The sequence below is a fragment of the Phaethon aethereus genome, assembly GCF_964289735.1.
Source record: "Phaethon aethereus genome assembly, chromosome: 5".
Lineage (NCBI taxonomy): Eukaryota > Metazoa > Chordata > Aves > Phaethontiformes > Phaethontidae > Phaethon > Phaethon aethereus.
This window is the reverse complement of record NC_138579.1, coordinates 37,590,151-37,610,694: the sequence shown is the minus strand read 5'-3', so window position 1 is coordinate 37,610,694 and position 20,544 is coordinate 37,590,151. Positions and strand designations below refer to the sequence as shown.

The following is a 20,544-nucleotide window of genomic DNA, read 5'->3' as shown; positions in this document are numbered from 1 at the left end:
ACCTAATAAACAAGTCTCATCAGGTGTTGTTCAAGGCGGTTTGGTTTTGTTCGGAAGTAAGAATGCAATGCAGTCAAGGTGTTGCGGTCTGACTGATAAACCAGTTCTGGTCAAGACGGGGCACAAAGCCTGCGTCGTTTAGCTATCCTCGCCGCAGAAGTGAAGCCTCTCTCCTTTGTTTCAGTGCACTGCACTCTGGCTCACTCATGCGATCAGTCACTCCCTATTAAAAATACACATCTTTACTCTTGTAGACAAAATGCAGAAACATTTGACCCCTGGAAATATGATATACAGCTAAAGACAGCCTTTGAAAAACCTGGAGTGTACATGTGCATTATAAATTCCTCCTATCTCACAGGACCAGTGTAGTAGGAAAAAAGATAATTGGTTGTGTCTCTTGGTCTCGCTCTCCACCCCACTCCCTCATCTCCCTTGCGCTCCCCCTCCTTTTTGCTGCGGGATGTGCCAGCACTTGTCTTGGCAAAAGCCAGCCTTGGATCTTAAGGCTGAAGGAAACTCCAGTGCGTTCGTGACTAGCTCAGCCTTTACCAGGCCTCCCCCGCTCGCCGTTCAGTCTGGTCTTGGTCTGTGTTTTCAGTGGGAAGGTCGAATGAACAAGGGCTTTGCCGGCAGCTACAGGGACCTGGGTCCTTCTCTGTGCTCGGGGCCAGTAATGTCAGCTGACGACCCCGTGATTTCCACCCACCACTCTCCACTACACTGCACCCAGCTACTGCCTTGTTCACTCTCCCAGTCCAGGCAATCTTTGGCCTTTCTAGAAAGATTGCCTGCAAAACTTACCACCATCACCACTTTTGGCGGTGGTGATTTCACGACACAGAAAACCACCCATTAGGAGCTGCACAGCAGCTCATTTTCCGGAGAAGCTACCAACCAACAGCTGAGTGGTAAAGCCCTAATTCTTCTTCAGCCACACGCAGCCTGGTCTAGATTTCAGCCAGGGACCGAGATATGACAGGTTTCAGTTCTCATCCCCAGCACCTCACAGTGTCTTGTCCTGATCATTAAAAATTAAATCACCCCATAAAATGAGTAAACACCCACGCTGTTCTTAATGCATACGCACCTTTAAAGTCCACACCAGGACTTTGGATGGAAAGGGACAACTGGGCCTTCCACATCGTAAAAAGTTGTTAATAATTTGTGAAGCTTCATCCTAAGCTTGTTCTCTATTTTTGCCTTGTTAAACTTAATGGACATTTTTTATACAAGCTTGTTCCCCTAGTCATTATTTTATACCATCTTGTTCTTGTGTTAAAGTCACGCTTTAGTTTAAATGATTACTTTTCTCTCCCTGCTGTTTTCTCCTCTGGCATATTTAAAGGCTCCTGTTCCTGCTCATCCATTTTTGTTGTTTTGTTGCTGTATCAATCAGTTTCTTTTACAGACTTCTAAGACAGACTCTTCATTTCCCTGATCATCAGCTGATCTGGTCTATCTTTTTTGTAAATATGGGTGGCAAATGCTGTATATGTTGTTCTGGATGATGTTTTGTTACAGCCTTACACAATGGCTGTAATGCTTTTCTAATTAGCAAAAGCATCCTGTCTAATACCTCCTGTGACTGCATTTACCTCTTCTATGGCTGTCACGCTGGTGGCTCAGTTACCCTGTAATGGATGACAATACCTTCATCTTTCTTCACCGCTTTTTCTTCCAAATGCTGTGTCCCTGTCTTTACAGCAGGAACTCCTGCTGCCTAGGTGTATGACCTTTTGCGGTGTGAATTTCTGAAGTAACCAATTTTTTTTCTGATATTCTACTCATCCTGGCTGTTGATGAGACATCTCATCTTCAGTAAATTTCATTAGCACATCATTATTATTATTATTATTATTATTATTATTATTATTATTATTATGATGCCTCCATCAGCCCTGCTTAAGACAATTGATAAAAAAAGCTCCTTAACTTTCATCTCACGCTGTTCCTGGTGGGAACCTCATTCCTTAAGTTACAACACAAAACTTCTGTTGTAACTTCTTTTCATCCATGGCAGAAGGTTTGCATCCACCTTTACCCATGTATTTCTGCTGGACGATTTTCTCCCATGCAAGAAAGGCAAGAGTTTCCTCTTGCAGACTTCTTAACCACGCAGCAGAGAACAGAAGCACGCTGCGGTATGATCACCCTTGAGCAGAACTGAGGGAGGGATTCCTAGATGTAGTTGGCAAAGCAGCTGACATACCTATGGAGGGGGACGGAAAATGATTTCTGCTACTTGTATACTCTTCCCAAATGGGCCTTATCCCAGAGCAATGTGGGAGCCGCTGTGGAGGCACGTTTTACTGGGGTTCAGCAACATCTAGCTGTGCCCTTTACTCCAAGTACAGAAGCAGCTAGGGATAAAAAAACCAGTCTCGAGTTTGTGTGGCAGTTCATCGTCTTCAGTCTGGTCAGCTCCACAGGGGAAGTCTCAGGGCTCTGAGTGCAGCGTTTCCAAACATTGAGAACAAACCCTGAGCATTTGTAAAAACCGCAGAGCGTACAGTTAATACACCCAGATGTGCTGTCAGCCCCACAGCACTGCATCGGAGTGGATGGAGTGTGTAAATCTTGGAAAGGTTAAAGCTGAGAGACCAGCGATATGCATAAAGACTCGTGTTCCTTCCAGGAGAAGGAGGGGGGTGAGGTGTTATCATTCTCCATTAATCACTTACATCTCCAACCTGCCTAAATCCTCTGAAAAGAACCAGCAAAGAAAACACCAGCTGCTGTAGCTCCTACTTTTTCCTCCATACCCACCCTCCAGTCTCCCTCCCGCCTCCCTGCCTTCCCCAGACTGTTTATTTTTACTGCTCGTGAATCAGCCAGGAACTTGCTCCCTGCAACAGGATCAGCTGAGAACAAGCTGAAGATTGAACATTCCCTGAAATCCTGGGTTTGTTTTGTAGCTTACCACCAGCAGCAAAACAGTGCAGGAAAGGAGAGAAAGTGATACACGTCTTATTTCTCTCCTGAGGAGACGGGACTTTCATTCTGCAGAGAGCGGGACTTCCCCAACTTGCTCTTTGAATGCATGGCAGTTTTCACTAGAGATTTTGAGCATGCTTCGCTTATGAAAGTCACTTAAACGGCGAGCACTTTGGGAAGGGAACCATTGTTCTATACAGGAGCGCCTAGCTCCTGCAGAGACCCGCTGCACCAAAACACCGCGCTGCACCGCGAGCAGCGCAGCAGCTCTGCCGTCGGCAGCAGCTATTCATTCTCACCTCTCTGCGACGTAAGAACTGTCCTGTCTTGAATAACAGAAGGATTCACCGTCCAAGCTTGATTGCGCTGTGGCTGCCCCAGCTCTGGCATTGGTGCGACGGCTCGCACCGGGAGCAGGGGCAGGCGAGCCCCTGTGTTAGGGAAGTCACTGCCCTGCTTAGCAAAAACCATCCCGGGTGACAGGCAGGTACGCGACAGCGTGTAGCGAAGAATGGCAACTGGTGGTGGAGGAGTGACGCACAGGGAGGAGAGAGATGAGACAGAGGGGAACGAGAGGGGAAAAAATGGAAGGGAAAAAGGAATTTAAACACCCCTGAAAAGGTGTGGGGGGGGAAATAGAAAAAAGAAAAGGGTGAGTGTGGCAAAATCATTCTTGGGAGAACGAGCATCTTCCTCAGCCGGGGCTGGGTTGTCTCCCTGGTGCCTCTCTCAACCAGCCGTGTCTAACCAGAGCACCCACGAGGGCAAGACCCGTCCCAGGATGCATTCTCCCACCATGCTGCCATCCCAGTGCCTAAGAGGACCACACTATCAATCCCCAAGCAGTGAGAATTAGGGGAACCAGGTTTGGAGTCCTGTATTTACAGAGTCACTGAAATAACAGCTTCCTCCAGACTCTTGTGTTCAAACAGTCCAAAGGCCACCCGGACATTTGCCATCTGACAAATCATGTCATCCGATTTAAATCCAGCATTTCAATTCATACGCCTTCAAAAGGCATGAAGTTCTACCCTCGTCTCCAAGCCAAATGGAAAAGCACTCGACTCGTGGAAAGGCGTGTGTCCCCTGCGCAACGCTCCGTCACGGCACGCACCGGGAGGCTGACTTGTCACTTCGGCACTGGTCTGGTGCAGAACTGCTAATCTCTTTCAGACTGAAGAGGCTGTTTGCTGCCAAGACTTCTCTGCCAAAAGATAACATTATAATACTGATAATCAGGCACCCTGTGATGATAAAATGCCTGTTGCTTGCCTCTGTATGAGGAGTTTCTTGCTGACAAACTGCTTATTATGGCAAATCATTTGTGTTAGGGAAAGAGCAGAGCCTTTTACTGAAAAGTAGCAAAAAAAAATCTTAGCCTAGAAGTCGAGAAAGTGCAATTAATTAATTTGTTTCTGAGTCTGACCTCTAGACATAATAGGTTTTATAGTACAGCTATATATTGTAATTACAGGATAGAGCAAGCCTATACTGTAGCTTGTAGTTGAGTGTGTAATGAGGAGTGAAAGATTGATGTTCGGTGTGGTCAGATGACTAATACACTGGTAACAACTGAACTGGTCGAGCAGGAGAAACAGGCACCTGAGATAGATAGCATTTGATGTCTTGCTGAATAATGACGTTGTTTCCTGTGTTGATTATCTTCCTCTAACCTGGTAGTCAACTTGTCCTAACAGCACTGAGTGCAACACAACATTCAAGACACCACTGCTCCATGTGTAGCCACTGCTCACCCCTGTGCTCTTTATCCTCCCCAAAGGAGCACTGTGGGACTTTCCCCAGTGCACACAAGTAGGCAAGGATATATAAACACTTATGACAGATGACAGATGCCTTCTGAGAAACTTGCGTTAATGATACTCTTCAATCTTGTCCGGAAAGACAAAGAAAGAAAAGATGAAGGTGAGAGAACATCATACCTTGATTGCAAAGTAATGTTAGGTAAACCTTTAGTGTAGATGAAGCCAGTTTCATCCTCGGATTTGTGGGAGGGTTCTTTTGGTCTTGAATATATCCTTTTTGTGATAGTTTTCATAAAGACTGAGGCACTCTTCCTCCAAAGCAGTTCAGTTGGAGTTCTAGCTCTCCTGCTATGTTCAGGTGATGCTAAAACACCGTTGGGTCATTGTAAGGTTTAAGCATGATAGATGGTCTACTCTGTCTCACTGACTGAGCTCTATGCAAAACTTCACCGTGTGCTTAGTAGTTTAAGCCCTGGAAATTTTCCTGCTTTTTACTGGCACTATAACCCAATCACAACTTGTCAGAAAAAAACCCCAAAGCAAAACCAACAGGTGGTATTCTTAGGTGAATATTCCCTTAAAAAAAAAGAAAAAGAAAGAAAAATTAACAAAAATCTTTTGATGTGGAGGTTTCTGGCACACTTTTCTGTAAACCTCGTGTAATACTTGCATGCCATATCTTCAAGCAATGCCACTCTTGAACTTTAAAAGCTGCAGGACTCAATTGTCACAGGTTTTTAAGGCTACAGGCAATAACAAATGAATTGCATTTATAATACCTGTATTGCTTCTGAGAACTTCCTTGGCAGGGTTGCATTTAAGGCTCCGTGAGCTTGTTTGGCAATGGCTAGGTTACCTGCTACTGCAAGCAGGGGTGACTCACCTGGGATTTCTATAGCCTGAGCACTAACAAAGAGCCTGTGACTTCCAATGTGCCTGGGGCTCCTGTCTGCTGCTCTGTGTGCATTTGAAAACATGTATTCAGAAACAGAGAGGGGGAGGCAGAAATAAAGGGACGACGATAGCAACAAACTCAGATTATAGTTTGGGTACCTGTGTTTCCTGTTTCTGAGCGACTCCAGTCGCAGTTAGAATGCTTAATCTGCTTTACAGAGCTACCCCCTGTAACCCTTACTCCCAGAAGATGCATTTGAAAAACAAGGCCAGTAAGTGAGGTACAATTTGGATATGAAGGGGGATCATGCAAGCCAAACTCCGGCGTGGTAGCAAGGGATGCTGCCCGAGTGCGTAGGCAGTAGGAGAGTAAAGGCACTCTGTGAGCTGATAAGAGTGGATTAAGGATTTGGCACTGAGCAAACCATTAAAGAAGGACGTTGTTGAGAAAAGCAGAGTGAGGGATCGCTGCCAATGCCGTTCCCACTCTAACGAACTGACCGCGGCTGGAAATGGTTATCTCAGGACAGTGCTGAAAACCATCTACTAGGACGGATGAGATGTTTTAGGTGTTGTAAGAAGGCATGAGTGACTCTTGCTGACACTGATGCTCCAGAAGCACTGCATGTGGATCTCATTTTCTCTCTCACGGGAGGCAGAAGGAAAGACACACACTAGTAATATTCAGCCTGCTATTTCAGACCTGCTGCCAAAGGGATCCAGGCTGTTTAAATGGCAGAGATACCTACGAGCCCTCATTACCACAGCCTCGAGTGCCTCTACCTCCTCTCCTCCACTGCCGTCCACCGGCCGGGGTGGGTGCGTGAGGTGGGGGGTGGCCAGGGCAGAGCGGGGACGCAGGCGGACAGCTCATGTAGAAAACAGTTTTGCTATGCTTAGATCCTGCAGTTTTTTCTTTCCCCCTATTGTTAAGTGGCATTGAGCACCAGCAAAACAGGAAACAGCTTCCTCCAGCCGCTGACCCAGCAAACCCAGGGCAGCTGCTGGCTGCACAGAGTGGCCTCCTCACGCCACCCTGTTCCTAGAAAGTGTCTGGACATTTGGAGAAGCCTGAGGGAAGAGCAAGAAATACCAGTAGAGCTTGAATAAGCAGGTACACTTACTTGGCAGCTCTTACAAGAAAGGAGTCATACTGGAAATAATCTGGCGGTAATGGTCAAAGCTGTCTCAGTTTTTCCAAAATTAGGGCGCATGGAAGTGAGAGCAATAATGTCTAAGCCAATCTCGATCACCTCACTCATCTGGTAACTAACTTAATTGTCTCTTTGTTGTGCTGTGCAGCTCTTGTATCAGGCATCCTCACTTGGGCTGTGAAGAAGCTATTGTTTTACAGGCACTGCAGCTTGTGTTGTGAACCTTAAATCTCAGAAGTCCAGCCAGGTCTCGCTTCGCTGGGCGGCCTCAGCAGAGGCAGGAAACAGTACTGGTGAGGTGGTAGGTGACCCTTTTCTTCCTGAGAAAGCAACACCCCACGGTATCAAGAGAATATACGCTGCTTGGGTTTTTGTCCTTCTGAAGAGACTACAAATGGAGGATAGCAAAGACCTTGTGGCTCCTTTTCTAATTGCACATCCCCTGGTGTTCTCTGATATCAAGGACAATGTCGTCCTCCCTGGTGACATTCTGCTGACTTAGAATTCCCATTGACTTGTTTTGTTGGGTTTTTTTAACATGGTGTGATATTCTTCATTCTGTCTCTTAAATACTTATATAGAAAAAAAAATCCTGTAACCTCACTCGGAATGTCTGGTGGAAATTTTTCACAACTGCATTTCTGTATTTCTGAAAGTAGGACACATCAACATGAAAGAAATGATGCTCAACCCAATCTTTGTCACCTCATTACTCTTGAGCTCCAACTTAATTACCTCCCTGATGCTTTGCACAGCTCTTAACCAGACGTTCTGTGTCTGCTTAGAAATCTGCCATGCAAAATGAAGTGATGACTATATACCCTCTTCCTGCTGGAGAGATGAGCTGTGAGGTTTGGTAAATATAATTTCTAGAGCACCCAGAAGGTGCATCATATTGTACAGGCCTGATCCTGCACCACTGGAGTTCACAGATGACTTACAGCATGAAACCAAGCTGAAAGCTCATATCACAAAAGTGGTTTAAAGATAATAGCAAAGTTTTAACCCCAATGAATTTGTGGTTTATAGTTTACAGCTCCAAAGACAGAAGTTACGTTAACAGCTCCCACGTTTTGACCTCCTGTATACCACTATGGCTGTATTGATGCCAGTGGGATTGCAAGGAAGAAGAATTTGATGGTTTATTTTCAGAAAGTCTTTGGGTCACTTTTGTGAAAGTTCATACCCCAAAGTGGACATGTCTGAACGCCTTGTAAACCTTACTCCTGGTTCAAACACAGACCAAGGTCTGCCATTTGAGTAGCTCTGCACCCTACAGGCAGCTGCCAACTGAGAACTGCCAGAGGAAAGCGGCAGTGGGGACAGGACAGCTCAGCTGTGTCACCTTGCAGGTGCACTCCTTCAGAACAGGCTGTTCTTACACTTCCCTCTGCTCTGCTCGCAACTGAAAGTTATCAGGACAAATGTACCTTCAAAACACAGTGTGGATGCCCATACTGCATCTCTCTCTTTTTTTTTTTTTTAATCTGACTTTTACTGCAGTGTTTTGCATTTGTTTTGGAGGTCTGTGAAACTGTGTTTTGTTTGCCATGTCCTTCAAAAGCAAACACATCTGGAAACATGTTGCTGCTTCTCCCTAGGCCTTTTGTAATACTCAGGGTGTTAACTAAATTGCCTCTTTAATTTCACCGTTCCCAGAGGTGTGTTGTGCACTATGGCATTTTTCATGGATTCATAACATACATGTCATTGCAGGGGTGCACTCTCTCTGCTGCATCGTCCCCAGGGTGAGCTGTGCTGCAGGGCTTCCCTAGAGAGCACAGATGACATCATCAGTTGTACAGATGACCAATTCAGCATCTGGGCTTCCTTTCTTTTGGCCCTTTTTCCCCCCATTTTTTGTGAGACAGGGCTTGTCAGAAAACCATTTTGAGCATGTGTGAGACACTTACCAATATGGTAAATATACATCCCTTATCTTCCCTGACAGTGAAACTTTCTAAAATCTGGATGGTACTTCAAAACCATGAAGTTCCTCTCCAACAAACAATCCTTTTGTGTCTCACTCCAGATAGGCTTTGGTTTTAACTAGTAATGTGGTGTATTTGAATTTTAAGAAACGTGTCTCTATTTCCTGGTCTCCCTCAGAAAATATAAATCACCATAACCATTGCTATTATGCAATGAAAGTCACTGCCTGCTGAACTCAAGGTTACACTTAACATATCTTTGAAACTCATTTTGTGTAAATAAAACATAACATTAAATAGGAGGAATTCAAGATGAACAGAAGTGTTTAGGAAAGAGCTCAGGGTACATGAACTGGTTCCTAAGACATGAGAGAACACCTCCTGTTTCTTGTGGGGAGCTTCTCTTTGGAAGTTGGCCTTCTCACAACGGGCTCCCTTATAAAGAAGGTTAAGACCTGATCTGGGGACTGACATTCACCTATACCCACATAACCTGCTAATTTCTTTGTTGGAAATCTACCTACCACTAGAAAAAAGAGTAACTGTTCACTGCTGTAGTTAGAACTTTTCTTCTTTATTTCCCTGGCACAGAGCTTGGGGATGTTTTGGTAGCTATTCCAGGGTTAATTGTCTTTCTGCCCAACCAGCTGCTGTTAAATCTTGGCTCTCGGAGGCTTTTCCTTTGCCCATTAATCTCAGATCTGGTGAGGCCAGTAAGGCAGTGAGGTGTGCATCTCTGCTTTCACAGTGCTAATGATAGACTTGTAAAGGAGGGGGAGGCTGTTACTGGGGTTTTGCTATAACACTGACTCTTTTTCCTGTGCATAGCTATACTTTGACGTCGTATGCTTGAACTTATAGATCAAAGAGAATTACCAAAATGATCCACTTGTGAATTGTGGGCCATTATCTGTTATTAACTCATCTTGAGCACTGTGGTGAGCAAACTGTAATTTACAGTATGTTATTACACTTCTGCTCACTGTGGTGTGCAGCAGCTGAATGCGTGTGATAGTCCATAACAAGAAGTAATCTTTTCTAGCTAATTCAAATAGGTTTTTGCCAACCTCTACTAGGGTTGAACAAGAATTTAATTTACTTCTAATAATTTTGTTCTTCTGCTTCCTGCCCCTCCCACCACATTTAGAAGGGGAGAAGGTTTCACCTTCTCCATTTCTCTTCAGTACACGCTTGCTTCCAGGAAAACTTGGAAGCGCAGCAACAACCTCCTCCAGTTCTCTGCCAGATTTCCTTCAGGATTTAATGATTCAGGTGGCTTCATTTGCTAAATTTTTGCCAAAAAAAAGTAGTTCTCTACTGACACCATATAATAAAGTTGAGCAAACAGGAGGGCTGGTAGGAGACTTATTTTTATTGCCTGGCTCTAGTCACATGACAGATCAGGTTACAAAATACTAATACCCCTGCCAACTCTCAGGATCCACCAATTCCTCTTGCTACTGTTTTAATCCAACCTGTCTTTTCTTTTTTTTCCTTCTTTTTTTTTTTCTCCTTTTTTTTTTTCTGAGGGCATGGGGTGAAGGGGAAGGCATTAGACTAGGGCAGGAGATAGAGTGAAAAGCAAGTATATCATGATTGGGAGTATCCCTTTAGCTCCTTCAATGTTTGTTCAGCACTTTTTCGCCAGCTGAATAGCTTATTCCCTCAGAGTGTTGGCAGCCTTTGGCAAAAGTAAAGCAATGTCAGCATTCCCCTGTTCCATCTTTTTTTTGGAAAAGAATCGTTAAAAATATTCCATTTTCACCTTGTTTGCAAGTTGTGATGAAGGCTTCTCCCCCAATTAAATTGTGACATTCTGGCTTGAAAAACAACTTCAAGATCAGGAAGATAAGCTAGCACACACACAAAAAACTCCTCCTTCTTTCTTATGAAAAGAAATTCAGCACTTCAGTGGAGCCACTTCTTTCATTAGCAGAGAGACAAATATATTTTCAGAAAAATTGCTGATAAAACAATAGATTTGAAAAATGTAAACTTTATGCAACTCTCAGGAGTTCTTCACAGTGGTTTCCCCTCTGTCTCTTCTTCTAGCATACAGCAGTACCAGAAAATTTGGTGCTACAGGTTCCTGCAAGGAAGCTACCTAGATAGGTAGATGCCAAATATCTTTGTACAGTCTCTGATGTCATAGATACACTGCTACTGGTATCTCAGCTACATTTAGGCGGGCATGACTATGTCCATGGTGTACCAAAGGCACACCTCAGCAACAGATGTATCTCCTAATAGAATCATAGAATGATTTGGGTTGAAAAGGACCTTAAAGATCATCTAGGTTCAATCGCCCTTCCTGGAGGGGGCAGATTCCCCACTACCTGGACATCTTCCACTAGACCAGGTTGCTCAAAGCCCCATCCAACCTGGCCTCGAACACTTTCAGGGATTGAGCATCCACAACTTCTCTGGGCAGCCTGTGCCAGTGCCTCACGACCCTCATAGTGAAGAATTTCTTCCTTATATCTAATCTAAATTTACCCTCTTTTAGCTTAAAGCCATTGCCCCTTGTCCTATCACTACATGCCTTTGTATAAAGTTTCTCTCTAGCTTTCTTGTAGGCCCCTCTTCAGCCCTCACCAGAGCCTTCTCTTCTCCAGGTTGAACAACCCCAACTCTCTCAGCCTGCCCTCATCGGAGAGGTGTTCCAGCCCTCTGATCATCTTCATGGCCCTCCTCTGGATCTGCTCCAACAGGTCCATGTCTTTCCTGTGCTAAGGGCTCCAGCGCTGGACACATTCTCCAGGTGGGGTCTCACCAGAGTGGAGTAGAGGGGCAGAATCACCTCCCTTGACCTGCTGGCCATGCTTCTTTGGATGCAGCCCAGGATATGGTTGGCCTTCTGGGCTGCAAGTGCACATTGCCAGCTCATGTTGAGTTTCTCATCAACCCAGAGACTCTCCTCAGGGCTGCTCTCAATCCGTTCTCCACCCAGCCTGTAGTTGTGCATGGGATTGCCCCAATCCATGTGCAGGACCTTGCACTTGGCCTTGTTGAACTTCATGAGGTTCGAACAGGCCCACGTCTCAAGCCTATCAAGGTACCTCTGGATGGCCTACCTTCCCTCCAGCACATTGACCACACCACACAGCTTAGTGTCATCAGGAAATTTGCTGAAGGTGCACTCAATTCCACTGTCTATGTTGCCAACAAAGATGTTAAACAGCACCAGTCCCAACACTGACCCCTGAGGAACACCACTCGTCACTGGTCTCCACTTGGACACTGAGCCGTTGACCACAATTCTTGAGTGAGACCATCCAACCAATTCCTTATCCACGGAGTGATCCATCCGTCAAACCCATGCCTCTGCAATTTAGAGACAAGGATGTTGTGTGGGACAGTATCAAATGCTTTGCACAAATCCAGGTAGATGACATCAGTTGCTCTTCCCTTATCCACCAACACTGTAACCCCATGGTAGAAAGCCATCAGATTTGTCAGACATGATTTGCCCTTAGTGAAGCCATGTTGGCTGTCACCAATCACCTCCTTATTTTCCATGTGCCATGTTCATAACAGTGGGTTGAGGTTTTTGTGCAAAAGGGGAAAAAAACTCTATGGTGCTCATCCCACAGGCATTGATGGTTTTGTTGCCTAACAGGTATAGAGAATAACTACATATCTTTCTTCACCTTTCTGAAAGAAAAGCTGTGGTACAGGCAAGTTAGGAGACCAGTTCAAGGTGACACAAGACTGCTCTGGTGAATTCAAGGGCCAGAATTCAGGCAAGAGTTGTAGTCCCTGTGTTTCAGCTGCGAGACCACCCATCTTCTCTTTTGGCAAGCATGGGTGGAAAAGCACTTCTGCCTTGCAGTGTCTGTGACCATGGTAGCTTCCAAGGGGGACTATGTTGCAATTGTTTTAGTTTTCCATTTCTGCTCTTCTTTCACAAGTTGACTATAAAAATCTGCAACATTGTTGCACTATTGCACGGTCCTCATTCAGAGCTCTCTTGAAAACTCGACCCTGCTCTGATTTCTGACAAAACAACCTCTGATAATTAGGAGTTTGTTATGACTGCTCCTGCAACCAGGCAGGGTTAGAGGAAATAGGTGTCAGCAGTGAATGACTCCTTGCATCTACCTGTCTTCACTTGTTGTGGACACTTGACTGTAAGCTCTTAGGGGCAGGGACCATAACTTTCTGCAACTGTACAAGGCTTTGGCCTGTCAGTACTTCCAGCCACAGCACTGATGATGTCCCCTTAGAATGCCCGTTTTCAGAAGACTTAAATAACATATATTCCTCACTTCAGTTTTTATCAGTTTTTAATGCTACGAGAAACAACAGAATTTATTTTTCTGAAGTCTTTCCTCCTCAACTGCAAATAATACAAGTGCAAAAACATCAGGAGGATAATACCATCCACAGCTAGGGAACGGCAGTGTTGGATCTCTACACTTGCTTTGACTCCAACATAATGGAGTTAATTTAATAAACTGATAGATTTTGATAAACTGTGTAGTGATGACCTGCTGCTTAGGTATTTGTTTCCTTGTTCTTTAGGCAGTTTCATTGATGTGTGTGCAATCACAGCACCCTCTACTGCCTCCTGCTTCACCTGCAAAAAGACAGCAAATTCTAAAAAGGACTTTTGGGAGTGTTGAGACCAACTGATTATGAAGTGTTGTTTTATATATGACACAACACCCTCACCATGAGAATGATAATGCAAGAAGGTATTTTAGTTCTGTCTAGAATGCAGTCCTGAGCTCCTGAATGAACGGTATGAGTTCCACAAGAGCTCAAATACCTATCAGCCCGAGAGCAGTTTTCCCCTTTTATCTGTATGTAAGGCACTATCTTCTACTTTTATTAGGTCCATGGAGGAAAAAGAAATCCATTTTCCTAGTGAGAAACATGAGAAGGCACCAGATCAAATGCTAATTCTGTGTGTTCCCAGATCAACTAACATGGGCCTGACAGAAAACAACCCCTTTCCAGAATCTGCCCCTCAGATTGGTTGGGTTTGATCATCTTAAAGGTCTTTTCCAACCTAAATGCTTCTGATTCAATTCTATGATTCTAACTGTTTCTGGTAATCTCAAAAGTGGAATTTTTTCCATTTTTTCCATAGATTCAGCATAAAAATATAGATTCACCATAAAATAAAAAGTTTCTTTGCTCTGATTCCACTGGGGATCATCCGAGTTGTATGTAAATGAATGTGTTCCACTGAATTTTATGTCTTTTTTTAAGGCTGACCCAGACTCTGATTATTGAAAAGAGCTGGAAAAGAAGAGCGAAGTCAAAGTTGTAAGGGGAGAAATAAGACAAAGACCAAATAATTAAAAGAGGCAGTCCAGGATTTTTCAAAGTGAAAGTACCCATCTATAAGTATATCCATCACTAGATGAAAACTATATGAGGCATATTTAAGTCTCTGCTGTTGGTTTTAGTCTGTTACAGTTGTTTAGTTGGCTGTTCATAACATACTTCACATTATCTTCCTCCTTCTACTTCTCAGGACCTTCAGGTAAAATGGCTGTGAAATGCCCTCTCACCCCACCCACATGCTGGTGGCCTCTTAGCTGTTTCTTGGACAAATCTGGGGGTCTTGCTCCTTTAGTCTCAAATCACACCCTTCACCCCCCAAGCCTTCAGCCGGTCGCACTCGCCAGGACCCTTTGCAGCCGCCATTTCAGCGCTTCACCGGGAAATGACGGCCCGTTGCAGGTCTGTGTTTCCACGTGAGGCGAACATGGCGGCTTGCCGCCGTTGCTGGCGCCTGGGGACGCCGAGGCACACGCGCCTCGAAACACCCGCTCCGAGGAAGGGCAATCCGGGCGTCGGAGCTGGCTTGGGACCTCCCACCCCTGCGGTTCGGTGCGGCGCCCAGGCGAGCGGCCAGCCGCGGCCGCACCACGGCCTCCTGTCGGGCCATGGCTCGGACCCCCGAGTGCCGGCCGCTACGTGAGGCCGCAGAGACAGGGCCGCTCGGGTGAGGCAGCCACGGGCCCGCCGCGTTAACGCGGCGTTGGAGGAGGAGCCGAACTCTCGGCGGCCGCTCTTCCAGGCTGCGTGCACACGAGCTGTTTGCCTGGGGAACACCCCGCTACTGCGGCCGCTACCGGCCGCCAGCCGCGGAGGGTAGAGCGGGTGTTGCGTGCATAAACGGCGGCGGCTGCATAGCGCCAGCCGGAGACGAGCCCCCGAGGCCCGGCCCCTCCCGCCGGCCTGCTCGGCGCCGCGGGTCAGGGCGCGGCTGCTCCTCCCCGGGGCGCGTGAAGGCGGACCGCAGGGCGCCCCTCAGCCCCGGGGACGCGCTCGCCGCGCGCCTCCGGCCATAGGGGCGCCGGGGCGGAGGAGGGGCGCTAGCAGCGCGGGGCTGACGTGGCTCTCCCGCGGGGCGGGGCCTCGCCGCCGCGCCCCGCCCCCTCAGCGCGAGGCCCTCTCCGCTCGCTCCGTTCCTCCACTGGCGCGAGCGGCTGGGGGGCGTGGCCGCGCGCGCGCGTCCGTGGTTTCCGGCCCGGCGGGGCAAGATGGTGCTGCTAGAGAGCGAGCAGGTGGGGCTGTCAGCTTCCTCCCTGGGCGGGAGCCATGGCCATGGCCGTGGCCGGGTCCTCAGGAGTCGGCTGCTTCGCTGGCTGCCTGGGGTGTGCCCTGTGCCGGCTGCGGTGGGAGGGAGGCCACGCAAGGCCGCGGGGTGCGCCAGGCCCGCACAGGGCCGTCCCCTCGCCTCCCCCGCGTGGAAGCGGCGGCGGGGGAGGGGATGGAGCATCATGGTTGTACCATGGTTGTGCCTCGTTGTCCGGACTCGGAGCCTCGGGATGGGCCGCCCCTGGCTGGGACCTCGAGTGCTGCAGCTTCGGCCCGGGGTCTCCTTTCCTTGGCCGCTATTCCCGCGGAGCTGGGAGAGCCCGGCCTGCGGTAACGGCGGGGCAGCAGCCAGCCGCTGGCTGCGCGGCGGCCTGCAGCCAAGGACGGGGTCTCTCTCTCTCTTGCAGTTCCTGACAGAGCTTACCAGACTCTTTCAAAAGTGCAGGACATCGGGGAGCGTTTTCATAACGCTGAAGAAATGTAAGTTTTAATTACTGGGTTAAATAGGTGTTCGTCTAAATCAAACCTACGGTGGTGTTTGCATATATTCAGAGTATCTGAAAACGAGAGTAGTCATAGGGACAAATCAATCAGCTGCAGTATTAATAGCCTTGAAGTAAGACTGTATTTCAAACTGCATATTGGAAATACTGTAGATTTCTATAAAAGGAGAATTAGAGTGTTGCTTTAGCGTGTTTTTTGTTTCTGTGGTTTCTGGCTAGCTGGGGACTGCTTGAGAAGTCAAGTGTCCTAGGCTGCAGTTTGACATGTGTTTAAAACATAACTGCTGTTGAAGCGCGCAGTTCATGCAGCATGTAAGGGGAAGGATTACATTTTTTTCCTGGCAGACATAGTTTATGGAACAGATCATTCTGGGACTACAGGGGAAGGTGTCTGTGAACAATTTGGCAGCAATGTCAGTTCAGATGGCCTTACATTCCAAGGTGTTTCACAGATCTCTTCATGAGCAATTTTTAACATCTCGTGTCAGGAGGCATCTAGTGATTTTACTGAAATATGAATAAATATTCTCTGTTTTTCCATTCAGATGATGGTCGAACAAAACCAGTCCCACGCAAAGGCCATGCAGAAAGTTTTGAACCAGCAGACAATAAGTGTCTTCTAAGAGCAACTGATGGAAAGAAGAAAATTAGCACAGTGGTAAGTGACAACTTTGCGTTAGAAAGATTAGTGGCCCTACTTGTCTTTTGTTGAATGCCCCATATTTTAAGTTAAATTTGTCTTTACATGAATTTCTTGAGAACTACCCTTTTAATTTAACACATGGTAGCTAAACACGCAGCTGATATTGGGATACTGAAGCGTTACACTTAACCTGAAGTCTTAGCAATGCTTACACTCAGCGTTACAGATGGGGTAACGCATTAGTTGTACTCTGTATACTGGACTTTGTTTCAGAATGGTATTGCAGGACAGCAAAAAGGGACCCTGCTTGTTTTAAGCAACTGTGGCCGTTGTGTTGCAAGTCAGCTGAAATTGTTTGGAGGGGAGAGCAGAACTGCTTCTAGAGGCATAGGCGGAAGGACGCAGGGCAGATACAGAAGCTGCAGTATGAGGACAAATGGTGTGGCTCCAAGGAGAAGAAAGGTCCTGCACGCCTACAGTCAAGCCGGAGGTGGCCAATAGGTAGATTCCTATAGACCTGATGGAATTGCTGAAGGTTCTTGAAACCAGCCAAGAACTGAATGTTCCCAGACTGTGAAACAGTAGGAAAGGGATCCTTGTTTTCAGTCAAGAACATGTAGGCATGGGTAGACTCTCCTAAGCCTTAATCTTGCTTAGCACACCTATTTTTTTTTTTCCTCATTTACAGAGCTATTTGTATTTCAGGAAATGTTAACTAGAATCAGAATCAGAATCACAGAATCACTAGGTTGGAAAGGACCTTCAAGATCATCTAGTCCAACCATTAACCCAACACCACCATGCACCCTAAACAATTTCCTGAAGCGCCACATCCACACGTTTTTTGAACACTTCCAGAGATGGCGACTCCACCACCTCCCTGGGCAGCCTGTTCCAATGCCTGACCACCCTCTCAGTGAAGAAATTTTTCCTAATATCCAATCTAAACATCCCCTGGCGCAACTTGAGGCCATTTCCTCTTGTCCTATCACTAGTTACTTGGGAGAAGAGACCAACACCCTCATCGCCGCAACCCCCTTTCAGGTAGTTGTAGAGAGCGATAAGGTCTCCTCTCAGCCTCCTCTTCTCCAGACTAAACAACCCCAGTTCCCTCAGCCGCTCATAAGACTTGTGCTCCAGACCCCAGTTGAAAACCTGATATGTGTTTCCTTTGAATGAGAGATTGGGAAAGGCTTTAGCTGACTTTAGCTCTCCTCTGTGATGTAACCCAAGGAAAAACATTACTTTCAGAAATAGCTGAGAGGATCTGGGCTGCAACATACTTTTAGGGCCCTACAGGTAAATAAAACCTTCCTTAGAATGTTTATTCACATTCTTCCCCATTGAAAACACATGGATTTGGGAAGAATGGCCTCCAGAGGCTTTTATTAATCAAGTAAGGACTGTTTTTCACTTTTCTAAATTGGTGAAGTTCTATGACATGTCAGTGCAGCCTACATACCACTGAACGTGAGGAGTTGATCCAACTGCTGCTAAAAAGACTAGATGATCACTGTTGGGTAAACATGTACTGGTACTTGGTTTGCTGTGGAAGCCAGTGTTTTCTTGGTTAACCTCCACTATTACTCTTGCAGGTTAGCTCAAAGGAAGTAAATAAATTCCAGATGGTAAGTTTTGTGTGCCTTTTATCTTCCTCTTCTGTAGGTAGTGGGGAGAGGCCAGTAGGAAGCACTGGACAGCTGTGGACGGGTTGATTCAGTGCTGAACTGGCACACAGATTAACCTTAGACTATTATTCTATTTGTTTTAAAACATATATTGTTTTAAAAAATGAAATCCCATTTTATTTTCTTTCTGCATTGATTTAGAAACAATAGTTTCCCAGTGTAGGGTGTAAGAGCATGATCCTCTAACTAACTGAGGAAATGCAGATACCTATCCATAAGCAATATGTAAAATTTTACCTCTAGTGTATTGTCACTTGAGTATTTGTTTATATAATGGCTCTGATTGTTGTTTCAGGCATATTCAAATTTGCTGAGAGCTAACATGGATGGCTTGAAGAAAAAAGACAAGAAAAGCAAAAACAAGAAGAGTAAAGCAACACAGTGATGGAACAGTGTCCTACCATCACTGGAACAGACTTGACCCTTGCTCAAAGCAAAGTCCATTTCTTTTTGAGTTACCACTTGTCTTTAGCTTCCCCTCCAGCAGGATACTGAGATGCAATCAGTACTACTGTTTAAACTGAGAGCAGAAGGTGCTTCCTATGGATTGTTGTATGGCAGGAGTATTTACAGGGTTATACTGAAGTAGCTTTACACTCAGCTGCCAACTAGTTTTGTACTTACACTGCTGTTTGGTTTGTATTATACAAGTGGGCAGTGTAAAACCTGTCTGGAGGTGACACATGGTGAAGTGCATTGTACCATGAGCAAAGTGAGACTGGAGCAGGAGTCTCAGTGACAGATGCCCAGTTTGTAGATAAGCCTCAGTAGTACTAGGGAAAGTGGGTGCCAACATATCAGAAACAGCAGCTTTCCTATTTCTGTCTTGTTTTGAGTGGTGTGTCTACATGATGCAGGGCAGATATCCCTAAGGCAGCCAGCACAATGCTTGAGCTCTTTGCAGAGCCAGGCAGCTGTGCCTTTGCTCCATGCTGATCCAGTTGTGCTGACCCTGGCTTAGGGTGGGGGGGAAGGCAAGACTCTGCATCATGTTCCCTTCAGGCATGGCTTAAAAATGCTCATGTCACCTGAACTTTTTTTTTTAAAACTTCATCCTTCAGTATATTCAGGGTTCTGAATTTGCCCATACTTCACATCTTAAAGTAGCTCCTTCATATGAGCAGCTGTAAAAGGTGAATATTTAATTGTTCCTATTAAACACAATAAGAAATGGATTTTGTTGTAATGACTGATGTGACTTGTCTTGGTGAATTGCTAGGAACAATACTGTTATCTGCATCTTTACACCTGACTCCCTGGATGCTGCTTTGTGTGTTGCTGTTGCAACTTCCACAGTTCTTCGGTTTGTCTTTAAAGTTACCTCTTCACACACTTTAACTTTGCCTTCCTCTTTCCTGCCCTTTTCTTGTAGTAAAAGCAGGTATTTCTTAATGCAATGAGCCTGCAGAGCTAAAGGCAATCATTTGAGTTAGAAAGAGGAGTAAGCTGTTTGAACAGAAGGTTCCAGGTGGGGAGGGAAGGTAAACACAAGTATATTTCCAGAAATCCCTAAATTTTCTGCATATTCACTCCAGTAGTCATGTAATTTGATGGGAAATATAATGCATAGTTAGCTAGAGCTGCTATAACTCATCTTCAGCTTCACTCAGCTTAATTCTTCCTTGATGGGGTTGTGTTACAGTTTAGCTTCAAGAAGATAATTAAAAGATTCCCATCATTCCTATGTCTTTAACTTCAAATCTAATCTGACAACCCATCTGAAGAAAGCTAGTTCAAACCTTTGGTTATGCCTCTAGCACATGTAGGCTACTGCTTCTCTTAAAAAGTCTTAGGTTTAGGTCCTTTAGGTCTGAAAAAATGTTTTTCCTGTATTAGGTCTTGTTTCATCTCCCAGGAAGCTGCTGCTTGATTTGAATGCAAAAGTAGAGGCAGGACAAGCGTAGGCAGGCAGGCTTGCAACAACTCACTGAACCTGAAATCTACCATCTTTTATACAGAAATTAGAACAGCAGGTTTAGAAAAAAATACAAAAAGCTTGTAATACATATTTCAAAAAGGCTCAGTAGCCAAACTTTTTATTACATAAAAACCCTTCTTCAAAAAAGTTTAAAACAGTTTGTTAGAGCTGAAGATAATTCATCCTCTCTAATTGTTGAACTAAATTTCTCCTTTCAGTACTACTGCTGCATGTTGACCTAAAAGGCATTCTGAAACTTTTTTTAAAAGATACAATGTAGTTTTACACCCGCACAGCTGATAATCTCTTTTGTGGCATAAGGGGGCAAGATTTATAGGTCTCTGGTTGTAGTCAAGCTTGCTCCTTGAGTGCCTATAAAACATTTATTCCCACTTTTTAGCATGAAATTTACAGTTTTATATTACACCTGAAATTCACTCTGGACACATAAAAAGGCCTTAGTTGCCCGTCTTGCATTATGACAGCTTTCTGAAGTTCCTTTTGACAAAACTGTTGTCTGTTAGTAAAAGCATCCCATAGAAGGTGCTTTAAGCA

At 45.5% G+C, this 20,544-nt stretch overlaps 1 protein-coding gene across 1 annotated transcript; it reads left to right on the top strand.

Moving 5' to 3' along the window:
• Window positions 1-15,179: 15,179 nt before the first annotated feature.
• On the top strand, window positions 15,180-18,456 carry SRP14 (signal recognition particle 14; the record flags this gene model as incomplete). Its single annotated transcript, XM_082000912.1, has 5 exons — window positions 15,180-15,203; window positions 15,645-15,717; window positions 16,286-16,398; window positions 17,979-18,011; window positions 18,367-18,456. The coding sequence occupies 5 exons, from the start codon at window positions 15,180-15,182 to the stop codon at window positions 18,454-18,456; spliced, it is 333 nt and encodes a 110-aa protein (XP_081857038.1).
• Between the last annotated feature and the right edge of the window lie 2,088 nt (window positions 18,457-20,544).